Genomic DNA, 16,376 nt, shown 5'->3' on the forward strand with positions numbered 1-16,376 from the left:
ACAAAATGGAATTTTGTCGGCTTTCATGAAAGTATAAATAATAAGTTGATTGAAAAAACAAATCCTACGCTGGAAACATTTGAAAAAACACATTTTCCGGTGAATATACATCACGGTTTTGGTCTCAATACTCAATAATGTTAAGTTCATTTTGAGTAATCCAAAGTCATTGCATAATGTCTGATATCACTCATCGATACATGAAAACATCAGAATTGAAGTTCTAGGTGGAGCGATCGCAACTATTGGTAATAAGATAATAAGACAAGGGTGCATATCAAACTATACACTTTTCTATTGTTAAAATACTTATTTATGCCGTGCCATTTTTGATTCGGCTGTATCTAAATTTGCAAACCAAATGTGCCTCTCCACTGGGACACTTTCAACCATGAAGTGGGGCAGTTTGAATCACATGTAAATTGAGATAAGAAAACGTCTGTCTTGTCTGTTTGAAATGTAGTGTTAGTGATCTCATCATTTCTTTTATTTCCGAGATTTGATGTCAACCAAACATAGCAATAAGTTTTGAAAGTTTCAAGCACCCCTACATCCAGGGGCTGTATTTTGTGTACAATGTGTGTTGAAAACATGATTATACCATTTTCCTTACAGTTAACAGCTCGTACTTTTGTATTATATTCATAATTGTTCAACAGTTCAACCTTTTAAACAATTCGTGTTTCTCCGAATGGATTTCAGAACATTAACAAATAGATCTGTCATCCAGCCTTACTAAATGGAGGTGCATTAGTTAGTAACTCTTCAGGGTGGCGTATTCTAGGAAAAAACATAAAAGGAAGGCAATGCATCTTCTTATACTTTTATTATACCCAAAAATGTTGTCAGTTTACTTCGTTCTGCAGAAACCGCTAGGTTGTCTTGTTCTTTTTTCCTGGTAGAAACTATTTTTACTGGTTTCAAAACAGTTGTTATCTCAGACTCATCTACGTTGAATATTTGTTCAGGTTTTAAGCTATACTTCGTAAGCTCTAAAATATAATTTTCAAAAAAACAGTTACTCTGTTAAAAGATACTGCCCTTTAAAACTAGTATTTTCAGGTTACCGTGACACTATTTTGTCTTTATTTCTATCCATAAAGGACTTCAACCAATCAATTCCAGCTTTCTCATTAATATGCTACTGATCAGGACTCATGAATAGAACAAAATTTGTTACTATTTTCCATGTTCGATTTTAATAAATTAAAGGCTTCTTAGGTAAACCTTAGCTTTCCATATATACAAAAATACCATTTGTATAATTTTTTTGGGTGAGGTAGATATTTTTGGAATGTTTGTCGAGCATAACCATAGGTATCTGAAAAAAAATGTAGGGTCACTGCAAGTGGTAACACTTGTTGCTCGTACTGACGTTATATTTTTAGTGTGACCACGAAAATGTATTATTGCAACATTTTGACAGAGCAAGAAAATAATTGATAGACTGTTTATTAGCATAACGGTCAGATTACGTAGGTTAAGTTAGCAGAGCTTTTTCTGAAGAACTGTATCAGATATATTCAGGAATTAAGTGCTTTTTATGTGCTAATTATGTGGTGGATTTGAATATTTTGTGCTCTTATAGATTTTTCAGTTAAGGGTCAAGTTGAATGAGCATTATTCGACAAAAAAATTTTACGAGAAAGATCCTTGCATAGGAATTACTTGCTTTTTACTTGCTAATCATGTGTTGAATTGAAAAACAAATTATAATTATTTTTTCTGAAAACATTAACAAATTTCCGCCTAAGCTAGTCAAGTTAGCTCTTTATGTGCTAATTAAATTATTGACCTAGAATTTTTGAGCTTTTTCGGAAATAGGAAATTTTGAAGATTCTACCCACTCGTGTCTAGTGAGGGGTGCTATTATATCAAGAATGAATCGTGATTTTACGTGCTTGTCTGGCGAGTAGAGCACTAGTCTGAAAAAATATTGAATCGAAAAACTGATTATGTGATCGTTAAATACTTTGCTCAAAATTTTTGGTTTTTTTTTGGAAATGGGAAATTTTGACGATTCTGCCTATTCGCCCATTTTAGAGATCATCATAATCAGAAAATGAAAACCTTTATGATATAGATGAAATTGATTTCGATTATTTTCAATAAACATACTAAGTTTGAGAATAAAATCCTGTCAATTATATCAATATTATTTTATTGTTTCAATTATCTAAAATAAACATTCCTTAAATCATATTCTTTTAAATCTAAGCAGAGAAAAAGACATCTTATTCGACATAAAGCATTTACTCCAAAATTAATGTATTAAACATCGTACATTTTGGAGTAGATGCTAATATACTTTATGCGGGATTTTTCCGGCAATTTTTGAGCGTGCATACCAAGCTATTTTCAAAAATTACATAAAAATGAATAAAATAAAAAAAGAGTTTCCGGCAGAATGGAGATATTTTAGCCCTCCCCACACACTTCAAATAGGTATGCTAGACCCTTCCGGCAAGAAAAAGTGGTTTTTTGATTTTTTTCTAAAATCTAATAAAATTTACTGTGGAATACAAAAAAAAAAATTAATATCCGCAATGACGGTAAAACATTTTTCCATTATTTTAATAATTTTTTTTACATTGTTTCGGCAATAGGAATCCACGCATACCGAGCTTAATTTATTCCTATACTTATGTTCTATTTATTTAAATTAGAATTTTTTGATTCCACTATGACGAAACTTTCAGTGCTACCGGCACTTTGTTTTCGAATGATGCACTGCCAGCTTGTCACATATATGCAGCACATTCTAAATGTTGTTTTTTTACAAAATCAACAAAAGCACAAAATATTTGAATGCGGCACATAATTAGCACATAAAAAGCACTTATTTTCTGAATAAATATAATATCGTTCTTGAAAATAAGCTCTGCTAGCTTAACCTACGTAGTCTGACCGTTTTGCTAATAAATTTTCTTGGTGAATAGAGTACAGTTTTTATTTTCAAGCAAACTTATCATTGTCTTAAGAAAATATATTTTCTTCTGTCACGAAATAATTTTCCGATGTTTACCAATTTTTCCAGTATTTAAAGCAAATTTTTTTGTCGATCCATGATTTTTCTATTTATTTGTTTTTTACGAGAGGCATCTTCTTTACATATTTTTGTAACAGTAGCTAAAATAGGAGTTTCTGTTCTGAATGATGCCTCTGGTTAAAGCTGATCTTGGCTTTCAGGAGCCTCAAGAGACTTAAGTTCAACTGGATTAAATTTCCTTACGTGTAAAAATTAATTACGTGCAAATAAACATTGCTAAATAAAAAAATAACTTTGATTGATTTATAAAAACTCTACAAATAATATAAAAAAATACTTACACATTTCAGACGATTGACTTCTTGTGTAGGAAGAGCACATGATCGCTATCTAGCTTCTAGCATTAAAATTCAATCAAAACTTTCATCAGTGAAATGTTGAGAACATTATACTCAATGATGTTAAGATATAGGGTCAACTCCATATGTGGTAAGAACTTCAGGTTCACGGAAACTACAGCATCTAGCGAAATATATAACACAAAATTTTTCCTACAGACGCAATTTTGAAAATTAGCCACATTTATTCCAGATCACATGATTATTTGTAAAACACCCCATATTATACTTTTTTTTCTAATTTCGCGCTTTTGTAATATTTCTGCTATCATATAAACTGTAGCATCGTATGGTGCCGGTTACATAACTCGATTAGTTTGGTAGTCCCGTCATTTTTAGTTAGAGCTGAGCTAGATATAATTCAGCTTATATGTTCAATACTTCCATTAGAGAAAACTATTATTCTGTTTATCTAAACGCATTCAATGTTTCAAGTATTTTGTTGAATATAAACCCTCAAATTAGTTGTAGGTTACACTAGACCAGAGAAGTCTGGAACGCTCGTCAAAATATCTTCGGAGTCTTTGGTTAATTATATTTTTAGAATAAAGCAGAGCATACACGGTCAATAATACTGACAGTATCGAAAAATATTGTCAGTAATACTGATCGTGTAATCCGAGGTATTGAAGTACTGAAGAGGGTACTGAAGATTGATGCTTCAATCCATTCATTCCTCAGTTCTGGTCGCCGAGTAGTGGGGATACTGACAGTAATAATGACCGTGTGGCCGGGTTTGCTTCATTCTTCAGTAATGAGGCGGGTTTAGGTTGTGAAAACACGTGCCATCTAATTGATGAAATCTTGGAGTTCGACGTTGGTTTGCTTTTTGTAGAGTTGCCGTTTATTTTCTCTGAAAACGTGAAGCCTGCTTATTTTCTTACGAATTTAAGTTAAATTACGTTATTTAAATTAAGTTAAATTAAGTTTAATTACGATAAATTTATCTTCCTCAGTTATTAAATTGTGCAAAAACTCGTGCATCCAAAGTAAGTACAAGATTATTTTTAAAATACTGTGAATTTAACCCTCTGGGTACCACGGTCCTCATGAAAGTCAAGTACCACAGGGGTCCTTTTTGGACCCCAAATATTTTTTTCCATTTTAAATCTTGGGTTATTGAATAGGAAGTTGAAACTTGGTACTTTCACATGTTTTTGAATGCTAATAATGAATTTTACCTTCAAGTTTACTCATCTTTTAACTTATGCCCAAAAATAAATAAAAGGTGCAACTTGTTTTTTCTTGTATTTTCTGAAGAAACAATATTTTAAAACGGAGTTTACAAAGGTCATACAGCAGAGAAAGTTAAATTCTCGTAAAAGTGTTGGGTCCCAAAAGGACCCCATGGTACTCGGAGGGTTAATAACGAAAATATTAATCATAACTTCATTTACATTTTGTTAAATAATTTGCAGATGGAGGATAATATGGACGAAGATCTTAAATTATTTATTCATACTTTTGAATCCATGCCCGAATTGTGGAGCTCCACAGATCCAAATTACATGAAAAAAAATAAAAGGATGGAAGCCTTAAATAAATTATTGCCTTTGTACAAAAAAATAAAACCTAACGCGGAAATTTCCGATGTCAGGAAAAAAATAAATACATTAAGATCAAATTTTCGAAAAGAACTTAAGAAAATTGAATCTTCGAAAAGGTGAGAATATATACCAACATTTTGATTTTCTTAGTAAAATTTTATTTAGGCATTAGGTATAGTTGTTTTTATAATAATTATATAAAAAAGAAAATATGAAATGAATTTATTATGTTATTAAAGGTCTGGATGTGGTACCGAAGACATTTACACTCCGTCGTCATGGGTATTTTATGCTCTTCAATTTCTTGATAAAATCGAGCAGCCATTCGAAACCCACTCGTCGATTGATGTGGAAAACGAGGAAGAGGAACAGGTATGATTTTGATTGTTTGGTTTTTACCATAAATTTCAGTATTAAATTTTTTGAAATAAAAAATTAACATTTGCAAAAGTATTATGACAAATTATTATGTAAGATTAAAATATGTACAATATTTATCCCTTGTGGATTTTGCGTCGCTTGCATTCCTACTATGTTCTTCACGAAGACTAGCCCCTACATCTATGCTTTCAATTTCGTTTTGTGCACTAAAGTTTAGAGATTCCTTTTTTAAGTAATTATGCAGATAGCAGCATGCTAGTGTAATTTTTGTTGCTTTGTCAGGACCAAGATTTATTGGCTTTTGAAACACACCAAATCTTGATGCGAGAATGCCAAAGGCATTTTCGACTACACATCGAGCTGTGGACAGTCGTTTATTGAAAGTATCTTGCTCCTTTGTACATTTTTTTTGAGGGTATGGTTTCATAAGGTTGCAGTGCAAAGCAAAGGCCTCATCTGCCACAAAAACGTAAGGAAAATAATCCTCTGAACCTGGTAACTTTGTGGGAGGTGGAATATGCAATTGCTTTTTTAGAAACAAATCCCAAAATTTTGTATAAAAGAGGACCCCACCGTCGGAGATCCTACCATTAGCTCCTACATCCACCATTATAAATTCCTTATTTGCATTGACCAATGCCATTAAAACAATGCTAAAGTGTCCTTTATAATTATAATACAGAGAGGAGGTATTAGCCGGTTTTTTTATGGCGATATGCTTTCCATCAAGAGCTCCGAGACAAGTAGGAAAGTGGCAGTTCTTGCTGAATTCTGCTGCAGTTAATAACCATTCCTCTTCTGTTAAGGGAAGCTGTAAAAAAAAAAATATTTTTTAAATAATAATAAGATTGTTATTATTAGTAGTAATAAAAATTTGCTGTAATTAGTTACAAAGAATGTCAATCATTTTTAAAGCATGAAATATGAACATCGAGGAATTTTTTAACTCTTGTTTTATTTTTTAGGCTCAAGAAACTACAAACATAATTCCAGAGGACGATGTTATCACTCAGCCTTCGACTTCAATAAATTACAACAGAAAATCCAAAAAACAAAAAAAATGTAATAAACAATCAGATTTGCTGAATTTAGCGTGTGAGTACCTGACCAAGGAAAAAGAAGGAGATTACAATCTTAACTTAGCGAAAGTTTGGGCTACAAAATTGCAAAATTTGGATGCGTCCCAAAAAATACTTGCCGAAAAGGCCATAAACGACATTTTATTTGAGGCTACAATGGGGAATCTGCATCACAACTCCGTTAAAATCAACGAGCCGCAATCTTCCTGCCTCCATTCATCAAATCCTTCCCAAATACTGAACGGAACCCTTCCTAGTCCAGTCCATGTCCCTTCTACCACCACCACTTCCCCCCAAAAAATTATGATTTTAAACAATAATAACAATTATGATCCAATCGATGATAACGGCATTTCATCAAAAAATAACTTGAAGGACTACTATCATACATTTTCTGAATAAAATAAAATTTTGTAAAGTGTATAAATGCCTATACATACTAATAAAATATTTTACTAATTGAATTTTTTTGTTCAACTTACCTTGATATAATCTCGAAGCACATAGATGAGAGTTTCACATGTTTCAATTATCATTGAACTAATTGCTGCTGGGGAAATCAATGCTGAGAACTTGAGGTCAGCAAAATTTCTTCCTGTCGCCAGGTATCGCAAAGTAACAGCGAGTCGCTCTTTTGGACTGATACTTTGTCTCATATTAGTGTCTTGCTTTTTAATATGAGGTGAAACCATGTCCAATAAAGTTAAAAACGTTGTTTCACTCATTCGAAAATAATTTTTGAAATCTGCAGGATTTTTAACTACTATTTCATTCAATAGGTTTAAATGGGTGTACCTGTCTCTTTCCAACAGCCAATCCTTAACCCATATTCTTCTTTTTTTTCTTTTTTTTACAACAGCAGAAGCTATAACTATTGCCAAACAGGCTCTATCCATGTTAAGTTATCTACTAAAGGATGGAAAGCGGGAACTGACGAATAATATTGACAGTAATAATGACCGTGTGAATTAAACGAACATCAGTAATACTTTCAGTAATAATGATCGTGTAATCACAGAAAATACTGAAGAAGGGCACCTTCAGTACTTTTATCAATACCTACTGTCAGTTTTATTGACCGTGTATGCTCTGCTTAATGCACTCTCCCTCGATTCAAAGATGGCCTACTAGCGGGCATCAGGTTTTCAGAGACAGTCTTAATGTATTCTGACTATAACTGACAGTTAGTCACCTACTTAAAAATTTTCAACATTTAAAGCATCATCAGAAATAATTATTTGGCCATGGAATTATTTCGGAATTTCTGAAACTAACAAAAATTTGTCATTTTGATAAGACATCAGTTGAAGAAGTATAAGATAGTTCCACCATCCTCAGCAGTCGGAAAGCTGTTCTCCATAGTTTTCCAAGTAGCAACAGGTGAAGAGGTGATGCTATTCAACTCATGAAAGTGATAGTGTATTTCTGGATGTAGTAGCATGATTAAGAAAAATATGCCTTAAAAAACGTGTCGAAGATGAATCTATTATTGTAGCTCATATCTTTCTCATCACTCTTAAAATTTTATCCATACTTAAAACACAACTATGTTCACGCAACGTATTATGAAGGTATATTGGTGAAGGAGACATTCAAGGTCAACCATGGCATTAGTATGCTAGCGTAGCATATTATACTGTATAATTCTTAAGTTTGCGTCATTGTATCTTGTCCTAGTCGAATTGGATTAATCAAAATATTCTACAGAGTAAAACGTTAGTAATTTCGGATGTTGTTTATCTCAGAAATTTATGAAACTGAGTGATTTTTAATACACTGGCGAGCAAAAAATTGAGGTCACCTTAAAATTTTCATGTTCTTTGAAATTTTACGTTTTCAGACAGTATTCGCAAACTATACATCTTTGCATTTGCTTTTGTAAGCTGAATGTGATACTCTATACTAAAGAATAATGCATTTTTTCTTGAATTTAATGATTTATTCTGAAAAAGCAACAAATCAACATTTTGATCGAAAAAACTTGACACTAATAACGTGTAGTCCCTCCTCTTGCATTTATCACTGATTGAAGTTGGCATGGCATACTTTGAATTAAGTTGAGGATCACATTCTGGTCGATGTGATCCCATTCCTGAAACAGTAATCTTCTCAGCTCCTGGGCAGTTCTTAGTACTTGTGTGTGTCTGCGTATCAGTCGTCCCAACTCGTCTCAGACATGTTCTATGGAATTCATGTATGGGCTGCGGGCTGGGCAGTCAAACCGCCAAATTTCTACCTCATCCAGATACTCCCTGACAATTCTGGTTGTATGTGGTCTCGCATTATCTTGCACGTTCCCCCATAGCTTGTGCAGTGATTCCCGCTCAAACCATAACTGACCCATCGCTAAATGGAAGACGCTAGTCAATGCAAACTTCAGCATATCTTTCCCCAGATCTTCTCTACACTAGTCGACGTCCATCTGACCCAGTGAGGTAAAAACACGATTCATCTGAGAATAATACCCAGCTCCAGTCATCATCATTCCAACGAATGTGATCTCTGGCATATGTCAATCTTGCAGTTCGATGCTGGCGTTGCAACGGGGGACCTGTAGCCATTCTTCTGCATGACAGTCTAGCATCATGAGGTCTTGTAGTTTCACGTTGCCCCCGACCATCTTGTAACAGCGCAACAATTCTTGCCACAACAATCGGATCTAAATGTATTATGGGCCTGTTAAATCACTACATTTTGCAATCGTTAGGTTTTACACAAAGAATCAACAGACAAGGGAAATGTGAATGTTCATTGGCGCAAAGGCACATTTTTCGTCGTCGTAATCTAATAATTCGAATGACAGCTAATGACAGCTGTCAAGTCTAGGAAAAAATTTGCTTTAACGCCTACTAATCCTTATCAATATTGACGATAAAATTATTCGCGATTTCCTCAAAGTGACCTCAATTTTGTGCTCACTAGATTAGTTGTTTGAAAAAAAAAAAGATTATTGAAATACTTTTCTTTATAAATTTTCAAATGTACTCATGAAAAAATGTGCTGAATTAGATTATTTATTCATATCAATATAATTAGGGCTGGAGGTATAACTGCAAAAAAAAGTTTTATCAGTATATTCAAACATCATATTAAATGTATAAGCTACGAAATTATTATCTGGTACATTTTTATCACTGTTTTTTAGCTTTAACCTAAGAAAACATGCTCACTAGTTTATTAAGAAGCGTATTTATCAACATCATCGATTTCACTGGTATAAGATGCTTTTCTAAAGCCATGATTGCACAATGCTAAATATTTACTGGTTCGTACAGATCCTAGCGAGCTTATGTGCATAATTTTGGATATTCTTATGTGTTATATATGGTCACATATATGGTCACCGATAATGATAAACAGAAGTGATTGTGGCTTTATTTAAAAAGAAACCTTTTGGTCCATTCATTATTAATAATCCTTTGTTGATTCTCCTCATTGATAACTTGGTAGCTCCAATTATTATTTCGAAATAGGACAACATTTTGCCACTAAAAAATAGAACGCTTGTTTTCCACAGCAAAAGGTAAATTTGGTGAAGCATAGTAGTGATATCTGACTTTTCACGAATTATTGATATGGCGGTTACATAACGGTTTGATATAGCCACCATCAAATAAACAGGTGCAGTAAACCTATTTATGCTTATCAAAGATAAGATTCCAACTCTTCAACAGTTAAATAATGAGTAGTTTTTATAAATTTTCATTCAACAATAAAAGATTCTGTTGAACTAATTCAGTCACTATATATCGAACAATATCCCACACAATTAAACTACTTTTTAAACCTTGCGTTTAGGCTGCTGCTCAAGAAAAGATCAATATAAACCATTGGATTCCATACTTATTTATATAAATATATATAATTTTATTGTGATATAACCAAAGTGATGAAATATGCTCACAGATTAAGAAGACTAGCAGAAACCTCACTTGGAATTGAATGGGGCTTACCATTTATACATTTCAATTATCACCTTAACGTTGTAGATCTGGATTATTTATCCAAGAAATTAGAATTTTCATTCCCACTTAAAGTTTATTCGCTTGATATCACTGTTTTCATAAAAAATGTATATCCATGGGCTTTTTAAGCAAAAGATGAATAAATTTTGAAACCTTCTTATCTGAAATTCCACTAGATATTCCAATGACTACCCAGTAAAATCTCAAATACATCATGAATTGTAAAATAGAAAACCCTAAGAAATAATTCCATACCACCGTACTGAGTAAAGCAAAATAGTAAAAAAGCTATGCAAAAAATGGTAGTTTCTATATCAGGAACCAACGTTATATAAACTATAAGTAGAAACTATGAATATAAATATGTAATCAATACAAATATGGAGTTACATACCAATGTAAGTCGTTTTCTTCTGACAAGCAATCTTTATCATCTGTTTCTTCTCTCACAAAAATTTTATTGTTTTCTCTATCAATATATCAAGTTCCCATAATGTCTCTTCGTTTCATATAATATGTCCTATAGCATTTTGCGAATTGGTTTCTAAGATTTTTGATATTTTGTTTTTTGATATGGGGGCACATGTTGCATTGGTTTCTCGCAACTTATCCCTTCATTTGAGTCCAGAGTGATGACGGGTAATGAGAACATTCTTAAGTTCATGTTTCTTTTGCCATTGTCAAAAATAATCATAGGATTAGTGGGTAATATATCCACTGAAATATTTTTCGAAAGTAGTAATAGTCTTTTGTTAATGAATATTTGAGAGTGATAGACGAATCTCATGTGAATGCCTGATGAGCATCTTTTTTTTTAATTATGTCATTAATTTATTCATGGTTCACGCAAATAGAATATATTTTTTCATTTTCTTCCTAATTTCCTAATCTGCCAAATTTTGATATTGAAAATTGTATTTCAAAAATTCTCCCTTATGTTGTTATATTAGGGTATCATGAAAATTGTGGTATTGTTAATTTTCAAATTAACCATATATTTCTGATTATCTCTATATTCCTCCTCCGTCTCTTATTTTTACTTATCTATCTTTTCCTTGAGTGCTTTTGTCCTTTAAATTTCATATAGTATCCCCGTGTCTTGGACAAGAATTCTGTGCTCACAACAAGTTGTTTTTCAAGTTATTCACAAATCACTTTCACTTTTACCACCAAGTCTACCCACTCCGAACTTTTACTAACAGTGAAGCCCGCCGCTTATCAGAATCACCCGTAATTTAACTCGATCTTCATTCCACTAATAAAATTGACGACATTAGAAAATAACTGCACCCACCTCGAACTTCGAACAACGAGTACAGTTGACCTTAATTTACTTGCTTCCGCGATATACAAGGTGTCAATTTGACTTCAATAAAATGTTATCCTCATTGCGAGTTTTACACATTCTAATGGTTTTTTTCACTATTTTCTAATAAAATACCTTCGATTATTCCACTTAAAAAATTTCACACGTGGACTATAAATTACAATAAATAACGCAATAATAAAATTATCGACGTTTTATTATTTAAACTCTGAAAAATGTTGGGAAATTATTCAGTGACGATAAACTCAATGAACCTAGCGTTAAACTATCTAAATAAAATTATTTGGTTATTATTATTGTTAAATTCCATTGAATGTGATATACCTGTTTCCCTATCCTTACAAAACTGCATTAATCCAGGAAGTTAATTCTTCTAACTCTAAACTTAAACTGATTCCATGCAATAGCTTCGGATAAATCCTAATATTAACAAAGCAAAATTTACAGGCGCCGGCAGCAAATAAGTATAACTCGTATGTAAGAGACATATTACAACTCAAACTGGTAACTCAACTCGTCTCTTACATACACAACGTTTATATTGTAAATTTTTTTTTCCCACTGTTTCCAATAGATCTTCTTCCAGAAAAAGTATTTTTTCCTCCCATTTTTCTTTTTGCCACTGACGTTGGCTGAATTATATTTCCTTTGCGGCGAGTTGTTGTGGCAGAAGTCCTATTTTTTGACGAAATTCCTTTATATCTGAATGGAGTATGCATTCCACTAAGTAATGCAGTGGTTGTGTGTGCATATTTATCTACATTATTTATTGTGATTAATTGATTATCCAAAAAGCAAAACAAAGCGCTCATTCTCAATTTGTATTTTTATTTTGTATTCTTGCAATTCACCAAAGACGATTTTATCCGTTTAAAGAAAATACAATAAATATGTATGAAATAAGTGCGATTTCATTTCGGAACCTGTATGATTGGAAGTTGGTTGATAAATACACCTACAAATTAACAATAAAAACAAAAGAAGATGTAGAAGTATGTAAACAAAATTTCTAGGTTATGTTTCTGAGCATTAACTTTAAATGCCCTAATAAGTATAAAAGCGTGAAGCTTTTTTGGTATACCTACTTAGTTTTATTTAATTTCAACACAGCGTTAATTTTGCCGTAGTCATTTAACAATGAGAATAGTAGGTAGTAGGTATCAGAATTTAGATTATTTTATATTTTTCAGTGTAATAAAAGCGAATTTCTTGGATTTTAAACAGTAATTTATATCATTTTTTCGGTTAACGATAGATTTATATTTAGGAGCGTAGTGAACGTTTAAATCATGGAGACTAAGGGCAATGATGATTTAAAAATCCATCAGACTCTTACAAATTAATTGATAGACATTTGACATGAGAACAGAAGTTGTCAACTTGATTTATCACAAAAAATGCGATGTTGTTATTCAAAAAGCACAGGGTAATAGTCTTAAAACCTGATATTGGCTATTAGGCTATTAATCATATTTGAATAAATAAACATTAAACATACATTAAACATACACATTCAAAACCTTTTTAATTTTTGCATCGTTGCCATATTGGGCAAAATAGACTAAAGTTTATATTTTTTAAAGAAGACAGCGTATTTTTTAGATAAATCGATACCTATTTTAATTTTAAATAAATAATTAAAATGTTTGTGCAGTATCTAACAACTTTTTTCATTTTTTAAAGGCAACATCGCATGTTTTTGTAGTAATGAACTCCGTTTTTCTTCTATTTTAGAAATGGATGGAAGATTACCAAAAAAATAGTAAAGAAAAGAAATTTCAAAAACTTTTAAAGTAGCCTCTGATCGGTCCAGAATTCTATTTAAAAGGATATATCACTTCCATTTTAAGACGATTTTAAGATGATAAAAAGTTACCAAAGGAGTTCGAAATAAGCGATCTAAAAGTATCGATTGCCCCGCACAATTGTTTATAACAATTCAACGATTTATTAAGAGCAATAAAACATCAACTGTAAATCAAGAATATCCTTGAATAATTGAAATTCGTAACAAACACAACCATAGGCTGGACGTTGCTGAAGCACTTCGAGAAAGACCTGTAGGATCTGACGTAAAAGCAAAAATAATTGAATTATTCGAAAGATGCCATTCAGTCTAGTCTGCTTACCATACCTATTGTTGTATGAAAATGGAAGAGTTAGGATATAGTTATAAAAATATTGTTTTGGATAGACATTATTTTCCTCAAAAAAAAATGATGTGTCTACACTATGGAAAGTAAATTTTAAAAAACATTATGGCGATTATAGAGGTCCCAATATGTTACTTAAGCTTGAAGAGTTGCTAAAATTTCATGAAAAAAATAGTTCAGTTCGTTTTAAAATATCGGAAAAAAATCAAGAGTATGCGATTGCACTTTGTATGCCAATAATGCAAAGAACACTTGAATTGCCTCATTGCTCTGAAATAATGTTTGTTGATGCAACAGGCAATTGCGATAACCAAAACCACAAGTGTGTGTACTTTTTTATAACGCAGTCTGCCGCTGGAGTTTTGCCAATAGGCTGTATTATCAGCAGTAGCCAAAAAACAGATGTTTTTGAATTGGGTGTTGAAGGTCTTTTTGAAATCCTTAAAATTAAAATAAATCCTAAAGTCATTCTTACCGATGATGATTTAGCGGAAACGTAACGTAACGTATTACGTAAATATTGGCCATCCTTAAATTTGTTATTATGTACATTCCATGTCCTAAAAGCATGTTGGCGTTGGCTAACAATGGCAAAAAATTCTGTACCAAAAGAAAAAAACACAAAAATACTATGACAAGTTTAAAAATATTTTATATTCTAAGACTAGTAGAGACCTCAAAAATTGAAAGCAACACTTTTTGGACAACTGTGATGAAAACTTTAAAAAATATGTTGAGAACATGCTAACAAGAATACAGGAGTGGGCAGTTTTCTATCGGTAAAACCTTCCATTGAGAGGTACAGATACAAATAACTATACAGAAGTTATGTTTTGCTTATTGAAAGATATTCCTCTCGAACACACAAAAGCCTTAAACGAAACACAATTAGCAGATTTTATTGTTACAAGCTGTTACAAGTCATATTATAAACAAAGGATTCTGGATTTAATTTTTGGTCGAGAGTCAAAAGTTGTTACCTCTAGGTACCTCAAAAACTATAACACGAATTGTAAAGTGATATCAGCAAATATATGGAGCAGATGGAGATTATCGTTAGGAGTGAAACAAATAATCAACTAATTCACAAGGTTGATATGTTATGTTGCAAATGTACGTGCCCTGTAGGGTTTAACGGCAAATATTGTAAGCATCAAGCATTAGTGGTTAAAAATTATAATATTTTATCGGTTATAAATAATCTCTCCACAAACGCTAAATTAGAGTTGTAAAGTTGAAATTGCAACCGGCAATAACGCACCTGAAAGAATATTTCATCTACTGCAGAATACAGAAATAACAAAACCCATTTTGGAGTGTGCTTTCATCAGTTAATACGTCCGAGTGCGTCGCACCAAAATAAAATATCTTCATCTCGATATGGAACATTGCAGCTTAATAACGAATCCTGCTTGCCTTCGAAAAGTGAAATTGCAGAACTAAAAGCTAAATGGATATCGTATTCTAATGATATAGTCACTAAACTTGAACATGATCCTGAACAATATTATCCTGCTATAAAATATATTTAAATAATGTAGATAAATATGCTCACACAATCACTGCATTACTTAGTGGAATGCATACTGCATTCAAATATAAAGGAATTTCGTCAAAAAATAGGACTTCTGCTACAACAACTCGCCGCAAAGGAAATAAAATTCCTATTCAGCCAACGTCAGTGGCAAGAAGAAAAATGGGAGAAAAACAATACTTTTTCTGGAAGAAGATCTATTGGAAACAGTGGGAAAAAAAGGCAGCACACGCATTAAAAATTTGCGTAAAACAAAACGTAGGGCTTGGTGGTAATAAGTTCAGAAAATAATGTTTTTAATCGCGTTTATATTAATTTTATTGTTATTATCATTTAGTAAGGGTTGTTAATAAATTAGTATTTTTTTACTAAGCATCCATTGTGTGTGTTTTTTTCAATTTAAATAAATAAATAAGATCACTAAACTTTTTTAACTAATCACTTAGGTATCATTGCATGATTTACGATATAAACGTTGTGTATGTAAGAGACGAGTTTCCAGTTTTAGTTGTAATATGTCTCTTACAAACAAGTTATACTTGTATCGATGGTTATTCGATGGTATTGTGCGTCCGCTACATACAAATATGCGTGCCGGCAATCTAAACTATACTTCGTATATACTATCCAATCCAGTGATGATTCATCACTATGAACTATGAAAAAACACAAAATTTTTTTTACAATATAATGTGTCAGATAGTGGCATTGATGTAATATAGATATATTAAAAAATACATCGATGTTTTCCATACATCTTTGTTTTTCTGTAAGTTATATGTGTAAGTGGTTTAGATATTAAAAAACATAAGAGTACATCTATTAAAAAAAGCTTTATTCACGAGGTTTTACATTCTAAAGTCGCTTCCACATTAGCAAATACAGTTTCTGTATCAAACTGGCAGTCTGTACCGCATGCATACCGACGCTATGTTATCAAATGAAGACATTCAGATTGGTTAGTAGGTTTTGTTTTCGATACGATTTGCTCTAGGTATACTGC

The 16,376-nt window shown here is 32.2% G+C and overlaps 3 protein-coding genes and 1 long non-coding RNA gene across 5 annotated transcripts in view; 2 read left to right on the forward strand and 2 right to left on the reverse strand.

The window, feature by feature from the left end:
* LOC130897507 (arrestin domain-containing protein 2-like) overlaps positions 1-16,376 on the forward strand; it is a 295,987-nt gene that overhangs the window by 56,332 nt on the left and 223,279 nt on the right. The window lies entirely within an intron of this gene.
* On the reverse strand, positions 17-11,654 carry LOC130897513 (uncharacterized). Its single transcript, XR_009059720.1, has 3 exons — positions 10,754-11,654; positions 3,331-3,511; positions 17-1,321 (listed from the first exon to the last, which is right to left on the reverse strand). It is a non-coding gene; the product is annotated as an uncharacterized LOC130897513 (long non-coding RNA).
* Positions 4,242-6,853, forward strand: LOC130897511 (uncharacterized). Its single transcript, XM_057806410.1, has 4 exons — positions 4,242-4,376; positions 4,806-5,050; positions 5,174-5,306; positions 6,281-6,853. Exons 2-4 carry the CDS (start codon positions 4,806-4,808, stop codon positions 6,794-6,796), a joined length of 894 nt encoding a protein of 297 aa, XP_057662393.1. The 5' UTR covers positions 4,242-4,376; the 3' UTR covers positions 6,797-6,853.
* LOC130897509 (putative nuclease HARBI1) lies at positions 5,301-7,487 on the reverse strand. The gene is made up of 2 exons (XM_057806406.1): positions 6,877-7,487; positions 5,301-6,126 (listed from the first exon to the last, which is right to left on the reverse strand). The coding sequence occupies exons 1-2, from the start codon at positions 7,288-7,290 to the stop codon at positions 5,401-5,403; spliced, it is 1,140 nt and encodes a 379-aa protein (XP_057662389.1). The 5' UTR covers positions 7,291-7,487; the 3' UTR covers positions 5,301-5,400.

Source organism: Diorhabda carinulata, chromosome 8 (assembly GCF_026250575.1).
Source record: "Diorhabda carinulata isolate Delta chromosome 8, icDioCari1.1, whole genome shotgun sequence".
Classification (NCBI taxonomy): Eukaryota; Metazoa; Arthropoda; class Insecta; order Coleoptera; family Chrysomelidae; genus Diorhabda; species Diorhabda carinulata.

Coding starts and splice junctions, on each gene's coding strand:
- LOC130897509 (XM_057806406.1), bottom strand. CDS start 7,290: ATGGATAGAGCCTGTTTGGCAATAGTTATAGCTTCTGCTGTTGTAAAA. Junction 6,127..6,876: donor TGCTTCGAGATTATATCAAG/GTAAGTTGAACA, acceptor TTTTTTTTACAG/CTTCCCTTAACAGAAGAGGA.
- LOC130897511 (XM_057806410.1), top strand. CDS start 4,806: ATGGAGGATAATATGGACGAAGATCTTAAATTATTTATTCATACTTTT. Junction 5,051..5,173: donor AAAATTGAATCTTCGAAAAG/GTGAGAATATAT, acceptor ATGTTATTAAAG/GTCTGGATGTGGTACCGAAG. Junction 5,307..6,280: donor AAAACGAGGAAGAGGAACAG/GTATGATTTTGA, acceptor TTTATTTTTTAG/GCTCAAGAAACTACAAACAT.